At 37.8% G+C, this 21144-nt stretch overlaps 1 protein-coding gene across 1 annotated transcript in view; it reads left to right on the forward strand.

Annotated features, from left to right (window-relative positions):
- The window catches only part of LOC150087418 (uncharacterized), a 99106-nt gene that overhangs the window by 67821 nt on the left and 10141 nt on the right, over positions 1–21144 (forward strand). Inside the window, exon 7 of the mRNA XM_090371171.1 lies at positions 7396–7491. Within this exon, the coding sequence (XP_090227297.1) occupies positions 7396–7491 (96 nt within the window). The remainder of the gene's footprint in view (positions 1–7395; positions 7492–21144) is intronic.

The following is a 21144-nucleotide window of genomic DNA, read 5'->3' on the forward strand; positions in this document are numbered from 1 at the left end:
TTTTTCTGTTGCAGGTGAAATCATCAAAATTAAATTAATTTTAAGAAAAGAAGGCTATAAAAACATTCTGGAATTTGACTTTGTGGAAGAAATTTTATATTACAACAAGGTAATGAACAAGACAGATGTGAGCTATGCAGGGACTTTCTAGCAATTAAACAGGAGGGAGTATTGCAAATTTTAGTTCGGCCACCCCAGTCACCTGACTTGAACCTAATAGAGCTTTTGTTGGATCATCTAGAACAAGTCCACGGAGTCTACCCATCTTCCCAAAATTTATGGGAAACCTTGAAGATTGCTTGGAATAATGTTATTCAAGACACTGTTATAAAATGAATAGCCTAAATGCCACATCTGCATAAGGCAGTGATAAAATCTCGTGGAGGATATTTTGAAGAAAAATCAGTATAGTTGTTAATATTAACAATCAGCATTTTCTTGCTCAATTTTTCGGTGCCTAATAAAACATCTTAAAATACTTGGTAGTGTGTTTTTTTTATTTTAAAACTTATATTATCACTGTTAATTTAAAAAAAACAAACTTAAATTTCAAAAAAATTAACGAAACTGTTGTCATATGCTGTGATTAGAGAGTTTTAGGCGGAAGCATATGTTTTAAATATGCAATGAACTGATCATTATGTACCCAAAGGATGGTACTGATTTTACATGTTGCATACAAATTAAAGTGGCTGGACTTAGTTACTGATTAGCCTATCCAGCAACCACACTTATTTCTCATTTAGTGAACCAGTCAGTTGCATCTAGGTTGCTAAGTGTGTTAGTGTCTGAAAGGAACAGTCTTCCTGAATGTTTGTGCATTCATAATAATAAAAATCAGTTAATTCGTCATCAGGCTTAAAGGTACAAATATGCTTGCTGAGCAAGAGATAGAACCATCCTGTACAGCACTTAGCTGGAGGGCTTACAAGGATAGAATGTATACAGTACATGAGAGAAATGAATTATATATTATTAAACAGCACATTTACACAGTACACATATACCATATGATGGATTTCACATACAATAGTTTTAATATGCAATACACAGATAGTTTCAAAGTAATAATAATAACAGAATTAACACAATTAAGTGCTTGCTCGATAGCATTACTAAGAGGGCAGACAGGAGGCTTTACATGCTACACCTCAGTTATATAGATAACACCTGATAATCCTGTTCTGTAGAAACAGGGAGACATCAATATCATATTTGTTTACTAATTTGATGGATGAATAAGGGAAAAAATCTGTTAAAAGATTCTATTCAGTTATGCACAGGGATCAAAGCACACTTTTATCCCTTTGCAGAAACATGTTTATATTAGTCCAACTGCTAACAGGAAGATTAGTCATTCCCAGCATCGATGGTTTGTTTCATTCTAATCAAGAAGCCCCCAGGAATATTGTTACAAGACCTCTCCAAAGCAACTTAAAAAAACCTGGACAGCCATGGTCGCTTTTTTCCAGCAAACACGATTGAACTCTTTAATCAACTAAGGATTGAACCGGATAAACTTTGTAACAACCATGCTTATAGGTTGCATGCAGGTCTTTGCCTCGTATCGTCTAGCACAACTTTAGTGCACAGCCACTCAGATCAAAACTGCATTAAATTGTGACAACCTTTATAATATCTTCTCATAATTTTAAATGTCAACCTTAGATGTCGAAATATTCTAATAATATCTTCTCATAATTTTAAATGTCAACCTTAGATGTCGAAATATTCTAATATCTTCTCATAATTTTAAATGTCAACCTTTAATGTCAAAATATGAAATATTCTAATATGAAAATTATACTTTCAAATGTACTTTCAGGGTGAATGTCCCATGGGCTATATAACCTTTTGCTCATGGGGTCTGCTTTACACCTTCAAATGTATCCCACATCCTTCTAGCCAAAGGCTGTCCCAGGGGTGTCTCCTCAATGGAGAAATAAACTGATAAAATAAATATTGGGAAGGATTTCAGTGCTGATTTTATCACAGAGAGAAGATTGAAGAGTACAATTGAACAACTGTATTAAGGGATTCAATAACTAATAATCTGGAGACGGGAGCATATTAGAAGTTTCTTGACCAGGTAAAAGGGAAGCCAAGTTCTCAAGTGGGTTTTTACATTAGCTCATTTTTGAACTGATAGAATTAGTAGTCAGAGGAGTGAACAGAGCTTTGGGGAAGATACACGAATCAGTGACTGGTACTAGAAGTCTTATCATGGATAGACAGCTGCCTTTGAGTTTTTGCAGAAAGGCACAGTTTGGCATCATCTCTGATGTACTTAAACCTAGTGATCATTACAGCAACATCTGTGTTTGCCTCTACCATATGATGGAAATTTCATGAGGGTGGCTTCTTTGCAGTATGACTGGATGTCTGCTTCCTATACTGCACATAGAGAGTAAAAGAACGCAGTTGAAATTATGTATACAGGATGTTTTGTGGACGCAACACCAATGGCAGTGAACTGTTCACTAGTCTAGTGTTGCTCTACACAATGATTCAAGATGTTCATCTGGGAACCAAGAACATTGCATTTCCTCTATATCACTGAAAAAAAAAAAAAAAACACAAGAGTTTAGTCAGGCATCTCCAAGTGGAAACACTTGTGTGCTTTCAGGGAACATGTAGTATTTTGCACAGATGTGGAAATGACATTAGCATTAGCATTAGCATTAGTAGAGGCATTTGATGCAAGAAAGCAAGCTTATGCAGCATCAGCCAAAAAAAAAAAAAAAGTAACATAAATAAATAAAAATAACCACTTCCACTTCACCCCTCTGTTCGTTCGAAATACCTGTCCAGCTGAGCCTTAAACTTATTTAGGCTATCAACTTCCACGACAAGGGATGGAAGTCTGTTCCACCCACCAACCACCCGCTGGCTAAAGGCAAATTTCCGCACATCTATCCTACATCTGTCTTTCCTCAATTTGAATTTATGCCCTCTCAGGTGATTTTTCTGAGCTAGAGGAAGAATCCCATCAGCATTGAGCATGCTCAAACCATTCAAGGCTTTGTACACCTCTATCAGATCACCCCGCTGGTGCCTAGTTTCCAGACACTGTAATTTGCAAAACTTAAGCCTTTCTTCGTAAGAGAACCCCTTTGTCCCATTCACCAATCTAGTTGCCCTTCTCTGTACTCGTTCCAGCAGCTCTACATCCTTCCTGAAATGAGGCCTCCAGGCCTGTATACAGTACTCTAGGTGTGGCCTGACCATTGCCTTATACAAGGGAATAATCACCTCCTTATCCCTGCTAGAAAAATTTCTATATATCATTGACAATACACCATGAGCTACTCTTGCAGCTCGTCTGCACTGCTCAGAGAACTTCATATCTGCCTGCACCACCACCCCCAGGTCCCTTTCATTCTCTACCACTGTCAGTGTAGTACCACAGAGTTGATACGTTGCTCTGGGGTTGCTGTTTCCCATATGTAGTACTTTACATTTGTCAATGTTAAACTTCATTTGCCACCTCGAAGCCCATCTGCTCAACCTTTCCAAATCCTGTTGCAGCAGCATAGTGTCAGTAGTGTCCTTGACAACCCTGCCAACCTTTGTATCGTCTGCAAACTTGGACATTAAGCCTGATATACCATCATCAATATCATTTATAAATACAGAAAACAATAAAGGCCCCAATACTGAACCCTGAGGGACTCCACTAATAACATTAGTCCACGATGAGCAGTGTCCATTGATTACCACTCTCTGTCTTCTCCCCCTCAACCACCCCTTTATCCATAGCAGCAACTTGCTTCCAATGCCACACTGCTCCAATTTGTGCAGCAGTCTTCCATGTGCAACAGTATCAAAAGCCTTTCTAAGATCCAAGTATATAATATCAAAGTTATTCCCTGCATCCAGTTCTTTTGTGACTGCATCATAGTATCCAATCAAATTGGTCAGGCAAGACTTCCCCTTAACAAAACCATGCTGTGTCCTAGCTATAACTGAAGTCTTGTCTAGATGATCCTGCAGTGCTTCTTTCACCAGTGCCTCCATTAATTTTCCGGGAACAGAAGTTAAACTCACAGGTCTATAATTACTTGTGTCAGCCTTTGATCCCCCTTTGTGAATTGGGGTCACATTTGCACATCTCCAGTCAATGGGTACCTCCCCTGAGTCCAAGGAAGCTCTCATAATTATGGCTAAGGGTTTGCTTACCTCCTTTGCTGCCTCCTTTAATATAACTGGATAGATCCCATCCACCCCAGGTGCCTTTCTTGTGTTTATCTTCAACAATTTCTCCTCCACTTTGCTCTCAGTTATTACAAGATTCTCTAGCTTACTGCTAGAGTTGAATACACCTCTGGCATTCCCCTCGCTGAATAACTCCTCATGTGTGAATGTCGATGCAAAATATTCATTTAGTTTGTTAGCTACCCGAGCAGGGTCATCAACAGTTGACCCATCGATCTCAAGTGGACCAATCTGATTCATCCCCTTCCTTCTAGAGTTTACATAAGTAAAGAACTCTTTGCTGTTTTTCTTCGCATCCCTTGCCAAGGATCTCTCGTAATCTGCCTTCGCCTGCCTAACCTCCTTTGTAACTTGGTTACAGATCAACTTGTATCTATCATAGGCATCCGTGTCACGTGTTAATTTGTATGTATCCCATGCATTTTTCTTCTCTGCCATATGCCTCATTAGTTCATCTGACAACCATTTAGGCCTAAACCTTGAACAATATTTCTTAGTTGGTATGTAAAGCCTAGTAGCTTCCACGATAAGTTCTTTGAATGCTTCCCATTTTGAATTTGCTGTTGGCAATATCATCAGTTGATCCCACTGTATAGAATTTAAATACTGTCTCAGTCCATTGTAGTCGCCTTTACGAAAGCAATACCCCTTCCCTTTACCCCTAATGGTAGTTACCTCTTTGAGTAACTCCCACTTCAGCACACTGTGATCACTGCCACCAAGTGGTTCATTTATCTGCAGATTCTGAATGCATGAAGAATCACTACTGATAATCAAATCAAGAGTATTACTCCCTCTAGTTGCCTCCCGAACATGCTGATGTAGAAAACAATCATCCAATAAATCCACAAAAGCCTTGCTACTGTGTGAGTGACCAGCCCCCAAATTCCAGTCAATATCTGGGAAATTAAAATCCCCCATTATAAGACTCTCTGATTTACTGGCCCACTCTATTTCTCCGAACAGTTTCTTATTATACTCATCAGAGTCATTAGGCCTATAGCACACTCCTACTCTCAATTTTGATCTCCCAATGCTTATGTCACACCAAACTGACTCGACACTGCACTGTCCAGCGATGTCGACTGGCTTCACTTCCTTGGATTTTATGTGTTTCTTAATTAATAGCATAACCCCTCCTCCCTTCCTATCCTGTCTATCCTTTCTGTACACATTGTACTCCCCAAATTCCAGTTCTGCATTTCTTATATCTGTGTGACACCACGTCTCTGAAATCCCCACAATATCTGCCTTTGATGTTTTGAGCAATACCTCAAATTCATCAAATTTATTTACTAAACTCCTAGCATTGGTGTACACACAAGTATACATGCACCTGTTCTTTTTCTTAGCTACCCTAACACAACCCATGTGTTTACTTGTACCCCAATGATTCCCAGCAGTCTCTGAAATATCCTGCATCTTATTTTCCAGGCTGCGGCTCATTCCAATAGAAGCAGTGCAAGAATCACTTTCACCTCTGCCAGTGGCTACTGTTAATCTATTAGTCCTTGTATCCCCCCAATCTAGCAGTTTTCCGACCCACCTAACATTGCCTCGATAGCATCAGCAAACATTCTTGCACCCTTTCTATTTAAGTGTATCCCATCCCTGTAGAAGCAGTCTCTCCTGTTAACAAGTACAGACCAGGCTGAAAAAAATTCTACCCCTTGAGCCCTGCACAATCTTTCCAGGGCCGAATTGATTGACAGGGCTCTCATCATATACTCCCTCCTATCGTGTCTGGGCAGAATTGCAGACACTTTCAATTTCAACCCTAATTCACGGCTTTTTTTCATCAGTGACCTGTACTTGTCAAGTAATTCCGCCGGTCTCCTACTCTTAATGTCATTAGTGCCAACGTGTACAACTATATCACCTTTTGTGCCCTTAAAAGATGATATCCGCTCTACAACGTCATCAACTTTTGCCCCTGGCAGACATACCCTGGTCCTTCTTGGATACGGACATCTTGAATACGTTTGTGAAACCACATGCACATGCAATAAGGGATAATTTCATGTTATAGGATGGTAATGACCAACTACATTGTTCCAGGCTGATGATGATTACTGTTGTTTATATGGCATGATCATTGCAATCTTCTGACTTACTATGTGTGTGTATGCAAATTTGAATAAATTTGCATATTTAGTTTTGGTATTACATTATATCAATGAGATATTAGTATTGTCATTGATTTGGCCCTAAAATGGAGTGCATAGAGCACAGTTAGGGCAGAAAATGGCACTTCTATTGATGTGCCATTTTCTGTGCTATAGTTTATATTGAAATTAATAATATAAACCCAAGTACATTTATATGAACAGTAATGTGTTCCTTCTTTTTAAACTTCTGAATTCATGGTTTCTATTGTTGCAATATCCAGAAATTAAAAGGATAATCACGGAGGAATTTTCTGATAGTCTGGAATAGATTGGCAACTTTTCCTGCAGTGTGCTGCTACATATGTTGGAAATGAGTCTTGCCACTTAGGGGCAGATCCAGAAGCTACTAGAATCAAACTTTCCTCCCAACCTTTAATGATCCACACCTGTTTGCAGCCAAATATTTTTGCTAATTACATAACAGAATCTTATGCCATGTGCTTATAATAAAACAATTTTACATTCATAAAATTTAATATAGGTTGACAAATATTCATTCTTACAGAATCAGTGTCACAAACTCACTTACTTGCATTAATTAGGCAGTAAAATGAACTGTAGGTTCCCTTTACATTGAAGCCCAGGTCATAATTTTTATCAATAAATGTGTAGCTTAAACTGTATGCTTAGCTTCATTTATGATTTTTCAGATTGGTTGCATAATTTTTAATATTAATTTTTTCATACTGGGATGTGTGCTATTAACAAAAGCTGTTTGTACCACAAGTGGGATAAGTACTGTGGATTGGCCACTTCTGGTCTAGAATTTTGTTATTTCTATAGCATCTATATAGGTCAAAAAGTGGACATTCTTTAAATCTACTTACTATCATCAGAAAACCTTTTATTTTAAAGGACAAAATTATATTGCAAGTTTTTGATGTTAGGTTGTTAGATTTAAAGAACTTTTATCATGCAGAATTTGTCATTGCATGAAATTTCTTGCAATTTCTAAACATGAAATAATGTTATCCCTGTTAGTTTGTTATAAATTTTTTTTTCCTTCTTTGAGGTGATGTAATAATTCATACTCAAGATGATGACAGTGAATCTAAGAAAGAAGAATTAAGTTCTAATGGCTCCAATGTAGTCTTTGATGAAATGGGAGGTTAGTGGATCTGTTTTTCAGTTTTAACATTTTTAACTACCTTTATTTGTATCAGTTTAAGACATTTTCTAATTTTATAACTGTTATTGAAAAAAGTGTAATCCTCAAATTAAAAATGAACTGGGTTTATGGTTTGTTTAATTTCTTTGTCTCCTGACAAAAAATGTACTGAACATCAGACTAATGCAAATTATCATTTAATATACCACTGTTGTGTGACTTAATTTCCTTTAAAATATGTATTCGCTGGCTTGTTTTAAAGAGTAGTTGGTACCAAAGATAAAAATTAGATAACCCTGACTCCCTAGACATGTATCAAGGAGATCACTATTATTATAAAAATCCTTTTCTACTTTATGGGATTTTTTTTCTGCCGCCTGACTGGTACTAAATACTTGGGATTATTGGTTGTCGGGTTATTATTATTATTATTATCATCATCATTGTTCGAGGAACTATTATTACTGTCATTTGAGGAACTCTCTTAAATCCTACAGGCATTCAGAATCGTAGCTTTCTGGAGTTCCGTGTATTCTCTGGGAGGCCTATTGCTGCTAGGTTCTTTGGCACCATGCCACACAGTGGTCAGGATGGTCATTACTTGTTCCATATGCCACATTCCTTTGATTTTCTGTCTTAGGTCTGTGTACTCTGATCATTTCCTCATAGGTTTTCTGGAGGTTGCTGGTGTTGGGCACTGTATGTTGATCATGTAGGAAGCATTTTCCTTCTTGTCGATGAGGGTTTTATCTGGTCTGTTGTGTGGAATCTTCTGCGTTATTACAATGCAGTCCCACTATAGTTTGCGAGTGGTGGGGTCTCTAGAACAGCCTTCTAGAGACCCCCAAGTTCATACTTGTAATACAACACACTTTCTTTGATCAACTAGTATTTTTGCACTAGCTTCTGATGTATTATCCCGGCCACCTGGTTGTCTGTGATTATACTCTGTCTGGATTGTTTCTAGGGCAAAGTGACATTGTTGACATCTGTTACGCTGGGATCCTTGCTGATGTAATTCTTGGTGTTGATTATCTGGTCTTGGATGGCCAGCACGAATCCTTCAGTCTAAGTTTCTGCCATGGGTTGTGTGTAGTTTCTGGCATGGTTCAACTATATTTTTGTCTGTATGAATGAGATCTTCTGGTTAAGGTGAGCATTGTGTGCCATTTGTCTGTCTTTCTTATGGCATGTCAGATTGGTGTGTTTTCCTGGAATAATCTCCCAAGTTCTTAATTGCTTTCTTGTTCAATGACTTCAGTCAGTTCACCTCATCCTTTTTCCTGGGCTGTGGTCAGTTTCTCAATGGCCAACTTTGGGTGGTGTTGGCAGCTCTTTGTTATTATTACCTTGGTCGAACTCAATCTCCACCAGTTCGGTGTTGGTACAATCTATGATCCCAAAGGAGTATGTTAGTACTGGGACTGCATAAGTGTTTATGGCTTTGACCTCATTTCCACCATTCAGCTTTGATTTTAGTAAACTTCTCAGTCACTGATGGTATTTCTCGGTCAGGTGGGCTTTGACCTCCTAACTGGTGAGCTTGCATCTTCCCTAGATATTTGTAGGTCACTCTCTCTCTGTCATGGCTTCAATCGCCTCACTGGTCTTCAGCTGGTAGTTTTGTCTGACTGAATGTCTTTGATGCAGTCCATGGGTCTTGCATTTTATAGGCCAAATTGCATCCTGATGTCATTGCCTGAACTCTTCAGTGATCCAGAGTAGATGTTGGAGTTAATTCTAGGTTGTGGCATAGAGTTTGATGGCATCCATGTACTTCAGGCGAGAGAGGGTATACGGGATCTTTCACCTTCTTTTAGGGTATATCTGTTCTTGCTGTTATTGAATATGGCGGACAGTGGGTTGAGTGTTAGAAAGAACCATAGTTGGACTCGGAGCATCTCCCTGGAAGAGTCTTTGGAGGGGACCAGTCTGGTCATTATGTTCTTGACGATGGTGGTCCTCCATTTTGCCATGTTTGCTTCTAGGAAGTGTCAATGTTTGGTTGGCTTTGAAGATCTTCAGCATATTTATCTGCCAGCTATGGGGTATGGAGTTGAAAGCCTTGCAGTAGTCCATGTAGGCGGTATACAGGTTGTAGTGCTTCTTGTAGGCTTTGTCCATAACTGCAGTATCCATGGTCAATTGAAAAGGTGCAAGAATATTTGCTGATGATAGCGAGGCAGTGATGGGTGGATCAGAAAACTGCTAGCTTTGGGGGAGTCACAAGACTAATAGATTAACAGTAGCAACAAGCAAGGATGAAAATGATTCTTGCACTGCTTCTATTGGAATGAGCAGCAGCCCAGAAAGCAAGTTGCTGGGGATTTCAGGAACTGATGGGAGCCATGAAACAAGTAAATACATGGAATGTTGTTAGAGTAACTAAGAGTAAAAACAGGTACATGTATACTTGGCGTCTCCATAGCCAGGTGAGCAGGAGCAGCAGTGCATAGCACACGCTTCTTGATTAGATCGGGGTTCGAGCCCGTGACCACCAAATACAGAGGATGGTGAAAGGTCAAGAAATGATCACCGCATATCCCCAGAGCAATATGGCCTTAGTTGCTAATGATCCTAAAAACCAAATAACAACAACATGTATGCTTGCATGTACACCAATGCTAGGAGTATAGTAAATGAATTTGAAGTGCTGGTCAAGAAATCAAAGAGGGATATTGTTGAGATATCAGAGACGTGGTGTCACATAGATAGAAGGAATGCAGAAATGGAATTTGGGGAGTACAATGTGTATAAAAATGATAGACAGAATAGGAAGGGAGGAGGCATTATGCTGTTAGTTAAGAAATACATTTAATCTAAAGAAGTGCATCCAGTTGACATAGGTGGACAGTGCAATGTTGAGTCAGTTTGGTGTGACATAAGTACTGGGAAAGCAAAAATGAGGGTAGGAGTTTGTTATAGACCTAATGACTCTGAGTACAATGAACAATTATACAGAGAAATAGTGTGCCAGTCAGTGTCTTGTAATGAGGGATTTTAACTTCCCAGATTTTGACTGGAACTTGTGGATTGGACACTCACACACTAGCAAGGCTTTTGTGGATTTATTGGATGATTGTTTTCTACAGCAGCATGTTAGAGAGGCAACCAGAGGGAGTAACACTCTTGATTTGATTATCAGTAGTGCATTAATTCAGCGATTATTCGTGAATTAAGAATTTACAGATAAAGGAACCACTAGGTGGCAGTGATCACTGTGTACTGATGTGGGTTTAATTAAAGATGTAACTACCATCAGGGTAAAGGGAAGGGCCTTTGCTTTCGCAAAGGTGACTACAGTGGTCTCAGATTTTTTTAAATTGTATACAGTGGTACCAACTGATGATGTTACCAACAGCAAATTCTAAATGGGAACCATTCAAGGAAGTAATCTTGGATGCTACTAGGCTTTTTGTTCCAACTAAGAAATACTGTTCTTGGTTCAGGCCCAAATGGACGTCAGATGAACTAATGACTCATGACAGAGAAGAAAAATGCATGTGATGCATATAAATTATCAGGCGACACAGAAGCCTATGGCAGATATAAGCTAGTCTGTAATCAAGTCACAAACGAGATTAGGCAAGTGAAGGCAGATCATGAGATCTTTGGCAAAGGATGCTACAAAAACAAGGACTCCGTTACTTATATAAACTCTAGAAGGAAGAGGATGAATCACATTGGTCCACTTGATATCAGTGGTTTGACTATAGATGATCATTCTCAGATAGCTGCCAAACTAAATGAGTATTTTGCATCTACATTCACACATCAGGAGTTAAAGGAGGAGAGGGCCAGATGTTTATCAAACACTAACAGGGAATTAAATGATTTTGTAATAACTGAGAGCAAAGTGGAGGGGAAATTGTTGAAGTTAAACATAAGAAAGGCATGTGGAATGAATGGGATCTATTCAGCTGTATTAAAGGAGGTGGCAAAGTTAGTAAGCAAACCCTTAGCCATAATTGAGAGCATCCTTGGACTCGGGAAATCCCACGGACTGGAGATGTGTAAATGTATCTACAATTCATAAAGGGGATCAAAGGGTGACATGAGTAATTACAGAAATGTTAGTTTGATTTCTGTTCCAGGGAAAATAATGGAGTCACTGGTTAAAGAAGCATTGCAGGATCATCTAGACAAGACTGCAGTAATAATTCAGACACAGCATGAGTTTAAGGAGAAGTCTTGTCTGACCAATCTGATTGGATACTATGATGTGTTCACAAATGAACTGGATGCAGAAAATAATTTTTATATCATATACTTGGATATCAGGAAAGCTTTTGTTGCACATGGAAGACTACTGTACAAATTGGAGCAGTATGACATTAAGGACAAGTTCTACAATGGATAAAAGGCCATTTGAATAGAAGAAACACAGTGGTAATCCATGAACACTGCTCTTTGTGGACTAATGTTATGGTGGTATCCCCCAGGGTTTGGTGTCGGGACCATTGTTGTTTTGTATATTTATCAATGATATTGATGTTTATCAAGCTTAATGTCAAATTTGCAGATGATACAAAGGTTGGCAGGGTTGTTAACAACAATAATGACAGTATATTGCTGCAACAGGACTTGGAGAAGTTGGGCAGATGGGCTGAGAAATGGCAACTGAAGTTTAACATTGACATGCAAAGTACTGTTTATGAGTAGGAGTAACCCAAGGAAAATGTACCAACTATATGGTACTACACTCAGATAGGTGGAGAATGAAAAAGAACTGGGGGTAATTGTGCTGTCAGATATGAATTTCTATGATCAGTGCAGACAGGCTGTCGGAGCAGGTCATGCAGTTTTGTCAATGATATACAGTAATTTTGGGAGCAGGGATAAGGAGGTGATTATCTCCTTGTATAAGGCAATGGTTAGGCCACACCTTGAGTACTGTGTACAGGTCTGGAAGCCACATTTTAGGAAGGATGTAGAGTTGCTAGAATGAGTACAGAGAAGGGCAACAAGACTGGTGAGAGGAACAAAGTATGCTCTTACAAAGAAAGGTTTAATTTCTGCAAATTGCAGCATCTGGAGAGTAGGCACCTGCAAGGCAGTCTGATTGTCTATAAGGCTTTGAATGGATTGAGCAGGCTCAATTCTGATGGGATTCTTTCTCTTGCTCAGATTACAAACCTGAGGGGGCATAAACTGTAATTGAAGAAAGACAGTTGTCGATTAGATGTGCGGAAAATTGCATTTAGCCAGTGGGTAGTTGTTTTCTGAAACAAACTTCCATCTGTTGTGGAAGTTGATAGCTTAAATAAATTCAAGGCAGAACTAGACAAACATTTGGATCAAATGGATGGGTGAAAAGGTTTTTTATTTTTGGCCAATGCTGTATAAGCTTGCTTTCTTGCATTATATACCTCTACTAATGCTAATGGCACCTTCCATCCTTTGCTCTTCTGCTGCTCGGCCATGATGCTCTGGCTCTCCATGTGGTCTGATATCTTATTAGTTATGTAGCTGGTCAGGATGTTTTAAATTGTGGGAGGTAGGAGATTGGTCTGTACTTTGCTGGGTTTGTGCTGTCTATCCTTAGCCTACATGTAGGTGATTCCTTGAGTCATGGACTTTGGGATTGTGTCGTGTGTGCGCTTCTTGTACCAGTAAGCAAATTTTCCTGATTGACTGTTGTACTTCTTTGTCCCAAATCTCTCATTCTGTCCTCTCTTGTATGTCCTTGGTTTTCTTCCATGCTGGGTTTATTCAGGGGCAAAGCCATTATGGCTAACCTCACTGCTCCACAGTTTGCCCTGTAACTCCTAGAGTACCTTCTGGTTGGGAGTCCCCATTACCTTTCTTCAAGCCCACTGCTTGAAGGTGTCAGAGTATTCTCTGATTACACTGGTCAACGCGTAAAATGTTATGAAAACAAATGTCCAATCTTGACTAATTTTATGCTGCTGAATACAAAAATCACATTAAAATTTGTTGATCCCGAATATACCATCTGCAATCCATCCTGTGCCTCACAATGAAGTACTACCTATTCCTGATCCACCTGACTATTTTTCTGTATACACTCTGATGAAGATGAAGACACTAATGTACATCAACTTGATATACATGAAGAAGATCACAAAGTGAGCTTAATGACCTGATCAGGGATCTTGAACTGCCAAAGAATAAGGCAGAGTTTTTGGCCTTGAGGCTACAACAGGATTGTAACTTTCTGGAATCTTCTAGATTATTCTGTGAAAGTGACAAAATTTCATACTCTAAATAAAGACTATGATAAATTCTATTTGTTTGTAAGGATATTGGTAGCAATGGTCTAATGGCAGCAATGAACACGAGGCACATTCCCGGAAAATGGCAAATGTTTATAGACGCTTCTAAGTTTAGCTTTAAGGCTGTGTTATTCTTCAAGAGGAGTGTTTCCATTTACAGTGGGTTTCACCAGCCAACAAGTTATTTTTTAGTTGGAATTTTTTCCCGAAAATACTACTTTTTTTCGAAAACAAGAGCCAGTCTGCCCTATTAAGCACTATTTTTGTGTTTAATGCCCCAAAATCTATAAAGTAAAATTACTTTCATGCCTGTAACAAGATATGACCCAAAATTTGTTGTTCAGTGTTATAGGTCTTGTGTGGGCTGTGGATGTTGTCTTTCTTGAGGATGGTCTTTGCTTTTCTAATCAGCTTCTTACTTCTGTTAACCCATTGGCACTGGGTCAGTTGGCTTATGTTCACTCTTATCTCTTCTATCTTCTGCTGTAACCTTCTTTCCCAAGTTGGCAGTTCCTTGTCTTTGTGTTTTGTTGTTATTATTATTATTGCTGTTATATTATTTCTCTCTGACTGGGCAGTTCCACCCCGTGCCTGCCGGGTATTGCTACCAAGTACACCAGGTGGTGTATGTCTGGTGTTACTGTTGGTTGAGGAATTATCTTACTCTCCTGCAGGTGTTCAGGATTGCAACTTTCTGGAATTCATTCTAGGTGTTGTATAGGGTCTTTGGTGCCATACTGGTGGTTGACACAATGATCGAAATGGTCATTACTTTTTTTTAGTAGCCACTCGTACAAAAACTCATCTTGTGCAAAAAACATTTTAGAACTATTTTTGTAGCAGATGGGTCAGATGACTTGTGAAATAGTGGCCTCTCCATTTTTGGATATTGTGATGCCTGCAAGCCAGTGCTTACATGAATTTGATATTTTGACATCAGTTCATTAGGAGAACAGATGGTGCTGAATAAATACTCAGACCTTTTTCATTTATTTCTTTTAGAATCCTATGATTTGAAGTCATTTCATAAGAGTAAGATGAATGTCCAAAAAAGGGGGGGAAGTAGATGTTACCCTTTCTTCTTACTATGCCACATCTTTGATCTCCTGTCTTAGGTCTGTGTACTTCCTGATATTTTCCTCATGGGTTTTCTGGAGTTTCCTGTATTGGGCACCACTATGTCAGTCAAAGAGGTAGCCCTTTCCTTGTCAACAAGAGTTATGTCCAGTCTGTTGTGCAGGATAGTCTTTTCCGTTATTATGGTGCAGTCCCAGTACGGCTTTGGGTTGGAGTCTCTAGTAGGCCTGAGGTTTTTTTCTTGTAATACGATACACTATCTTTGATAAACTGGTATTTCCTTGCTAGATTCTGATGAATTATCCTGGCTACCTGGTCATGTCTATGAGTATACTCTGTTTGGATGATCGCCCTGCAGTCCTGAGGTGATGTGGATTCTTTCTGAGGCCAGGTGGCATCGTTGATATGTGTCACTCCAGGTTCCTTGGCAATGTATTTTCTACGGTTCTTGATGTTGATTACCTGGTCTTGGTAATCACCTTGGATGGCGAGCATGAACCCTCAGTCTCAGGGAAGAGTATCTCACCACATTTTATCTATGTGGTCTTGATGCCATCACGGTTGCGAAGTTATATCCATCACAGTTGCGAAGTTATGATGGCATGTTGTATTACCGGGGTACCTGCCAGCCCACTGATGATGAAGCCCAATAGCTTCAAAATGAACGTCTGGGTGGTGGTATCCTCTGAAAATAAATAACAGTAGTCTTCTCTACTAGAGAAGCATTATTTATTTGAAGTAGTGCAATACCGCTATCTCGTTGTGAAGGCAACCACAATATGAGATACAATTAAAACGATGCCTTCTACACTACTTGCATAAGTTCAAATTTATGGGTTAACTATGGTGTATTTATACGGATACTATATAGTTAATTACCAAAACCCATAAGAATTATGCCTTGTGCATTTCATTTTCAAATTTTTATCATTATTTCTATGGGAAATAAATTCCTGGTTTATGAGGTTTCGCTTTACGAGCATGCTACTAGGAATGAATTAACTCATAAAGTAGAGAACTACATGTATGTATGTATGTGTATATATATATATATATTATTTTTTTTTTTTTTTTTTTTTTTGTAGCTACTCATACAAAAACTCATCAACCTTGTGCAAAAAATATTTAAAACTATTTTTGTAGCAGATGGGTCACATGGCTTGTGATATAGTGGCCTCTCCATTTTGGATATTGTGATGCATGCAAGCCAGTGTTTACATGAATTTGATATTTTGACATGTTCATTGGGAGAACAGATGGTGCTGAATAAATACTGAGAGAACTTGTTCATTTCTTTTAGAATCCTATTGGTTGAAGTCATTTCATAAGAGTAAGATGAATTTCCAAAAAAAAAGGGGGGGGGGAGTTGTTACCCTTTCTCTTACTATTTCCAGTGATGAGCAGCATATTTCACATTTATAAGGATTATGGCACTGTTAATCAGTTTATAGAAAAATATTCAGTATAGTGTTGGCAGTTTTTTTTTTTTTTTTTAATTAAAAAAGTGGTATTCTATTTTATATATATATACAGGTTGTCTCAAAAATACATGGCATAACTTCAGAAATGAGTTCCTCATATGTAGACAAGAAAAATATTTTATATAAACATAGTTCCGGAAATGCTTGGTTCCCGAGTTATTAACCGGAATGTCTTATCTCCCACAGGTGATTTCCTTCATCACAAGGTACTGACAGAATATGGTGGTTTTCCATTCCGACCATGTACTTAAATCAGGAGCAAGTGGATATGCACTTTATGTACGGTTTGGCGGACAGCAATGCTCTGGAGGCTCGTCGTTTGTACCACGAAAGGTTCCCAGAACGAAGATGTTCAGACAGGAAAACTTTTGAAGGTATCCATCGCCGCTTTTGTGAACATGGGACCTTTACACCTTGTGCTGCCGACAGAGGATGACCAAAATCTACAACTCCTGAGGCCCAGCAGTTGATGGACCAACTTGCCTGGCCTCAACGCTCACCTGATTTAAACCCACTAGATTTCTTCTTGTGGGGCCATTTAAAGTCATTGATGTAGTCGACCCCGGTAGCTGATATGGTAACTCTCCGCAATCGAATTGTGGCAGGTTGTGAGACAATACGAAACATGCCAGGAATTTGGCATCGTCTTCGTGAGTTCATGAGACATCGATATGAGGCAGAAAGTGGACATTTTGAACAATTACTATAAGGTGATGTGAACAGTTAAGTGTCATAGACAGACCTTAAACTCAGAAACCAAGCATTTCCAGAACTATGTTGATATAAAATATTTTTATTGTCTACATATGAGGAACATATTCCTGAAGTTATGCAGTGTATTTTTGAGACACCCTGTATATATAATCAATTTATTGCCAAAATATACATTTACAGCAACATGCTGCTGTGATAGTTATACTAGTGGTTTACAATAGGTAGGAATAAAAAAATAGGTACTTCATAATAATATTACTGGTGGTTATAATAATTATGATTATATTAAGTTATATTCTTATGTTATTACTATTAAGTTTTGATAATTACTTAATAGTAATGCTACAACTGATAATAAAAATATACATATTGATAAACAAATGACCAACTAAGTATGCATCGATTATAGAAAGAGGTATCCAAGTACATGACAGTGATGGATTTGTTGCACCTGCAAGGAAGCAAGTTTACTCCCTTATTGAAATAACTGGTGTTCTTTAATGGTCCAATATAATTTTAGCAATTGTTTATTGGTTGAACAAAATGTCCATAAACCACATGTCAGCATCAAAAGATTAGAGGTTGTAGAAATAAACATCATTATTAAAAAAGCAGTTGTCTAGTTTTCTTATATAGGAAAGACTGGATGTAAGAATAGGAGATCGTCTCATGCATGATGAGTATTCTTCATTGAATAACTTGCCAAATTTCCAAGCTATCATTTTGGCTTGATAGGAGCATCAGAAATCAGACAGTTACTTTCAGTCACCATCTAATCATAACCATTATTATTTTGTGAGTTTCATATATATTTGATGCCTAGAGTAGATCAGTGGAAATGCATTTGTGCACTGAGTTAAGACAAGAAGTACTTGCAAAGAAGTAACCAGTCGCAAGCCAACCGAGTTAGTCAGGCGGGTAAAGTGCCTGCCTGGCAACCCAAAGGTTGCGGGTTTGAATCCCGCCTTGGGCTTGGATCAAAGTAAAATGCAAAAACTTTGGGAGGTACATTATTGCCACAGAATCCGATGCGCCAACAACTAACAAAAAAAAAAAAAAAAAACAGTTGCAGGGCTGAATTAGATATCAGTTATGGTCATAGCAATCTCCTGCAATCTCTCCCTTTTCTGGAGGGGGGTATTGCTGGTTTGGTACTTTCAGAGGAAAGTGCCAGTGGCATTTCCTCTGAAATGTTTTCTATGGGTAGGTTGGTAATAGAAATTTGTTAAATTTTTGTCCAGTTAACTATGGTGATTTATAGCAGTGATGAGTCTGCAGGCCTGATGTGGTTCCAGAAGCAGTTTAAATCCATTGGAATTAAACTGTATTAAATTGTCATATGTAAGTGTCTGTGCAAGGTAGTTGCTCATCTGTCTAGGATATTTAATATATGTGGATTTAATGCATTTTAATATCCTTGAGTTAGCCTTTTTATAATGTTTATTTTAAGTTTCTGATCTTGAACTGTTATGTGCAAGTAGTTGGAGATAATTTTGCTTTACTTTTGGCTGTACTATCCTTTTCTATCGTAATCTTAGATTTTAATGTTGAGTCTAATGCTATTTAATGCATTGTAGGCTATGAAACTGTTGAATGTATACAATCAGGCCTGATGTAGCCAAGTGGTTAGGAGCCAGAGTGCATAGCACACGTTCCTTGAGTGGACTGGGGTTCAAGCCCGTGACTACTAAATATGATAAATATTTGTATTGACGATTTATTGTAAACTCTACTGACTTGGTTGTCATGCCGGAGTATAAACAGGAAAATTATTTATTTAATGAGAGCGTATACAGCCACAGTTTATTGAGGAATAAGTATAACTGTCTGCTAGCACTTGTGTAGTTTCTTAATACTAGAGCTGTCTGATGGCAGTTCCACATAAGCTTTCAAAATACCATATGTAACATATGTTCTGTATGAACATCATATGAAACTAGACAGCTATGTCAGAAATGTGCCAAGTAACATGATGTGCTAAACTATACAGGTATTTTTGTCGGTCTCAAAATCGTTTTCATTGAGATCAGTTGTGTTAGTACTGTCTATTTACCAATAAAATTACGAAAGAGAAATGATTGTTGTAGATCCATCCAATGCTTAGTAGCGTTGTATTTTTTTTTTCATATAAATTGCAATGAATGAAATGTATCATGAAAAATTTTTTCATATTACTTTGTCAGTACATACCATTTTTCAGAAAATTGTGAAACTGATTTATTTATTTGGAATAGTGCATACGTTACGGTAATAAACACTAGTTCACCTCTATTCAGAAATACAAAATGATAATTTACACAAATATACAATAATTAATAATATGCAACTATTTACAGCTTTGAAAACATAATGACATAAAAATTGAGATGTCAAATACAGTTTTGTTAGTATTAATTTAACATAATAGGTTAATAGTAGAATTTTTGGCAAAAAAAAAGTACTTTAGCACATCGACAGTCAGCTTCCTGAACCAATTTGTGGGAACAAAAATATCAAGCTGCGAAGACCAATTAGTTTCATATCACGAAATATTGAACCTCATAGATAATTAGTTCATTCTAAGAAGAGGCAAGGGGAATGTGTTCTGTTAAGGGACATGCCAAGGAATAAGAGTTTAGAACAGGAGAGTCAATAACATTGAACTAAATTATAAATGAAACAGCAAGACTGAAAGTTACATTTTAAATTAAGAAGAATTAAACAAAACCTGTTGCATAGAGCATCATAATGTATATAATGCTCTATGCAAATCTTTAAAGGGGGGAAAAAAATGATTTGTATATGTTTGAGTAGATCTGAAAGATTTCTGGAACAGAGACCAAATAATGGCACAATAATCACTGACATGTGAAATTAGTTGCTTAATAGCAGCCTCACTGTTGAAAGCTGAGGTAGTGCATTTAATAAGACCAAGGAGCTGAAAAGCTTTGGAACAATATTATATGTATATAAACTGATAGTTGAAGATCATGATGCATGGTAATGCCAAAATCCCTGAAGTGATCAACAGCTCTGAACTCTTTCTGATCAACATAATTCAATAGTATTAAAGGTTAAAGCTGGCATCTGGGAAAAACACTGACATAGCTTGCACTTACTTGTATTTAGATTCATTGTTTTATTTGCTATCTCCTGTAATTTTTGCTGATAGTAGGATTTAAATGGCACAGTTACTCACAGCAGAAGAAACTTTGCCTTTGCAAAGAGTTATTCCACTACTTTAAAAAAAAGGTTTTTTTGTCTTTTTTTATTTATGTTGCAATGAACTGGCAGTATTTGGCTTTGGGGGCTCCTGACAGTTTTTGCTCAAAACAAAACAAGTAAAACAAAAATCTTTTCTCATGCAGCTACTACCCTCTATTAGATGCCTTTGGTATCTTGTAACATGGTCTTGGCATTGTCTTCATGATGTCCAGTATGGACCCCCCCCCCATTTTGCATTTGAGTACCTTGCTTGTAAAAGAATATGCTGTCAGGTCTAGTTTTAGCTTTTTAACTTAAGGATTTAATCAATTTTTCTCTCTTCTTAACAGTTCCGTTCTAGAAAATGAGACCCCACTGTTGTATTAAAATTGCTGCCAACCGGGCTAGCCAGGTAGGTAAAGTGCCTGCCTGGCAACCCAAAGGTCGTGGGTTCTATTCCTGCCTCGGGCTGGTTATCACAATGGTGCCGAAAACCAACCGATTGGTTGGATATCCTGGCCACGATACACGAAGGAAGCAAGAAAAAACTGGTTCCTTCGTGTATTGATCACATAATACGAAATAAATAAATTAATTAAAATTGTTGATCATTTCATCTTGAGTGTCATACTTCATTTTGTGATTAATCTATAAAATGCTTTTTTCCTTTTGCATTTGAAATGTCTATTAGCTATTCCAAAATGTTCTAATCCCACCAACCTGATTGATTTCTGTCCCATTTCAGTTTGATCACCATTATTTAAAATACTTTAAACCATTATTTAAAACACTTGATAAAAAATTCTGTTGAGTCAAAGCTTTTCACCCAGGCATTATTCAATCCATTATGGTATCTCTTTACATTCTGCAGAACTTTATTTAGTCCATATAGCTTCTGCTATATATAAAATCTATCAACAAAAGAAAAAATCTTCATTGCATCTTTTTTGATATCAACTTTT

Source organism: Mastigoproctus giganteus, chromosome 4 (genome assembly GCF_048544385.1).
Source record: "Mastigoproctus giganteus isolate SK-2022 chromosome 4, ASM4854438v1, whole genome shotgun sequence".
In the NCBI taxonomy this organism is placed as follows: Eukaryota; Metazoa; Arthropoda; class Arachnida; order Uropygi; family Thelyphonidae; genus Mastigoproctus; species Mastigoproctus giganteus.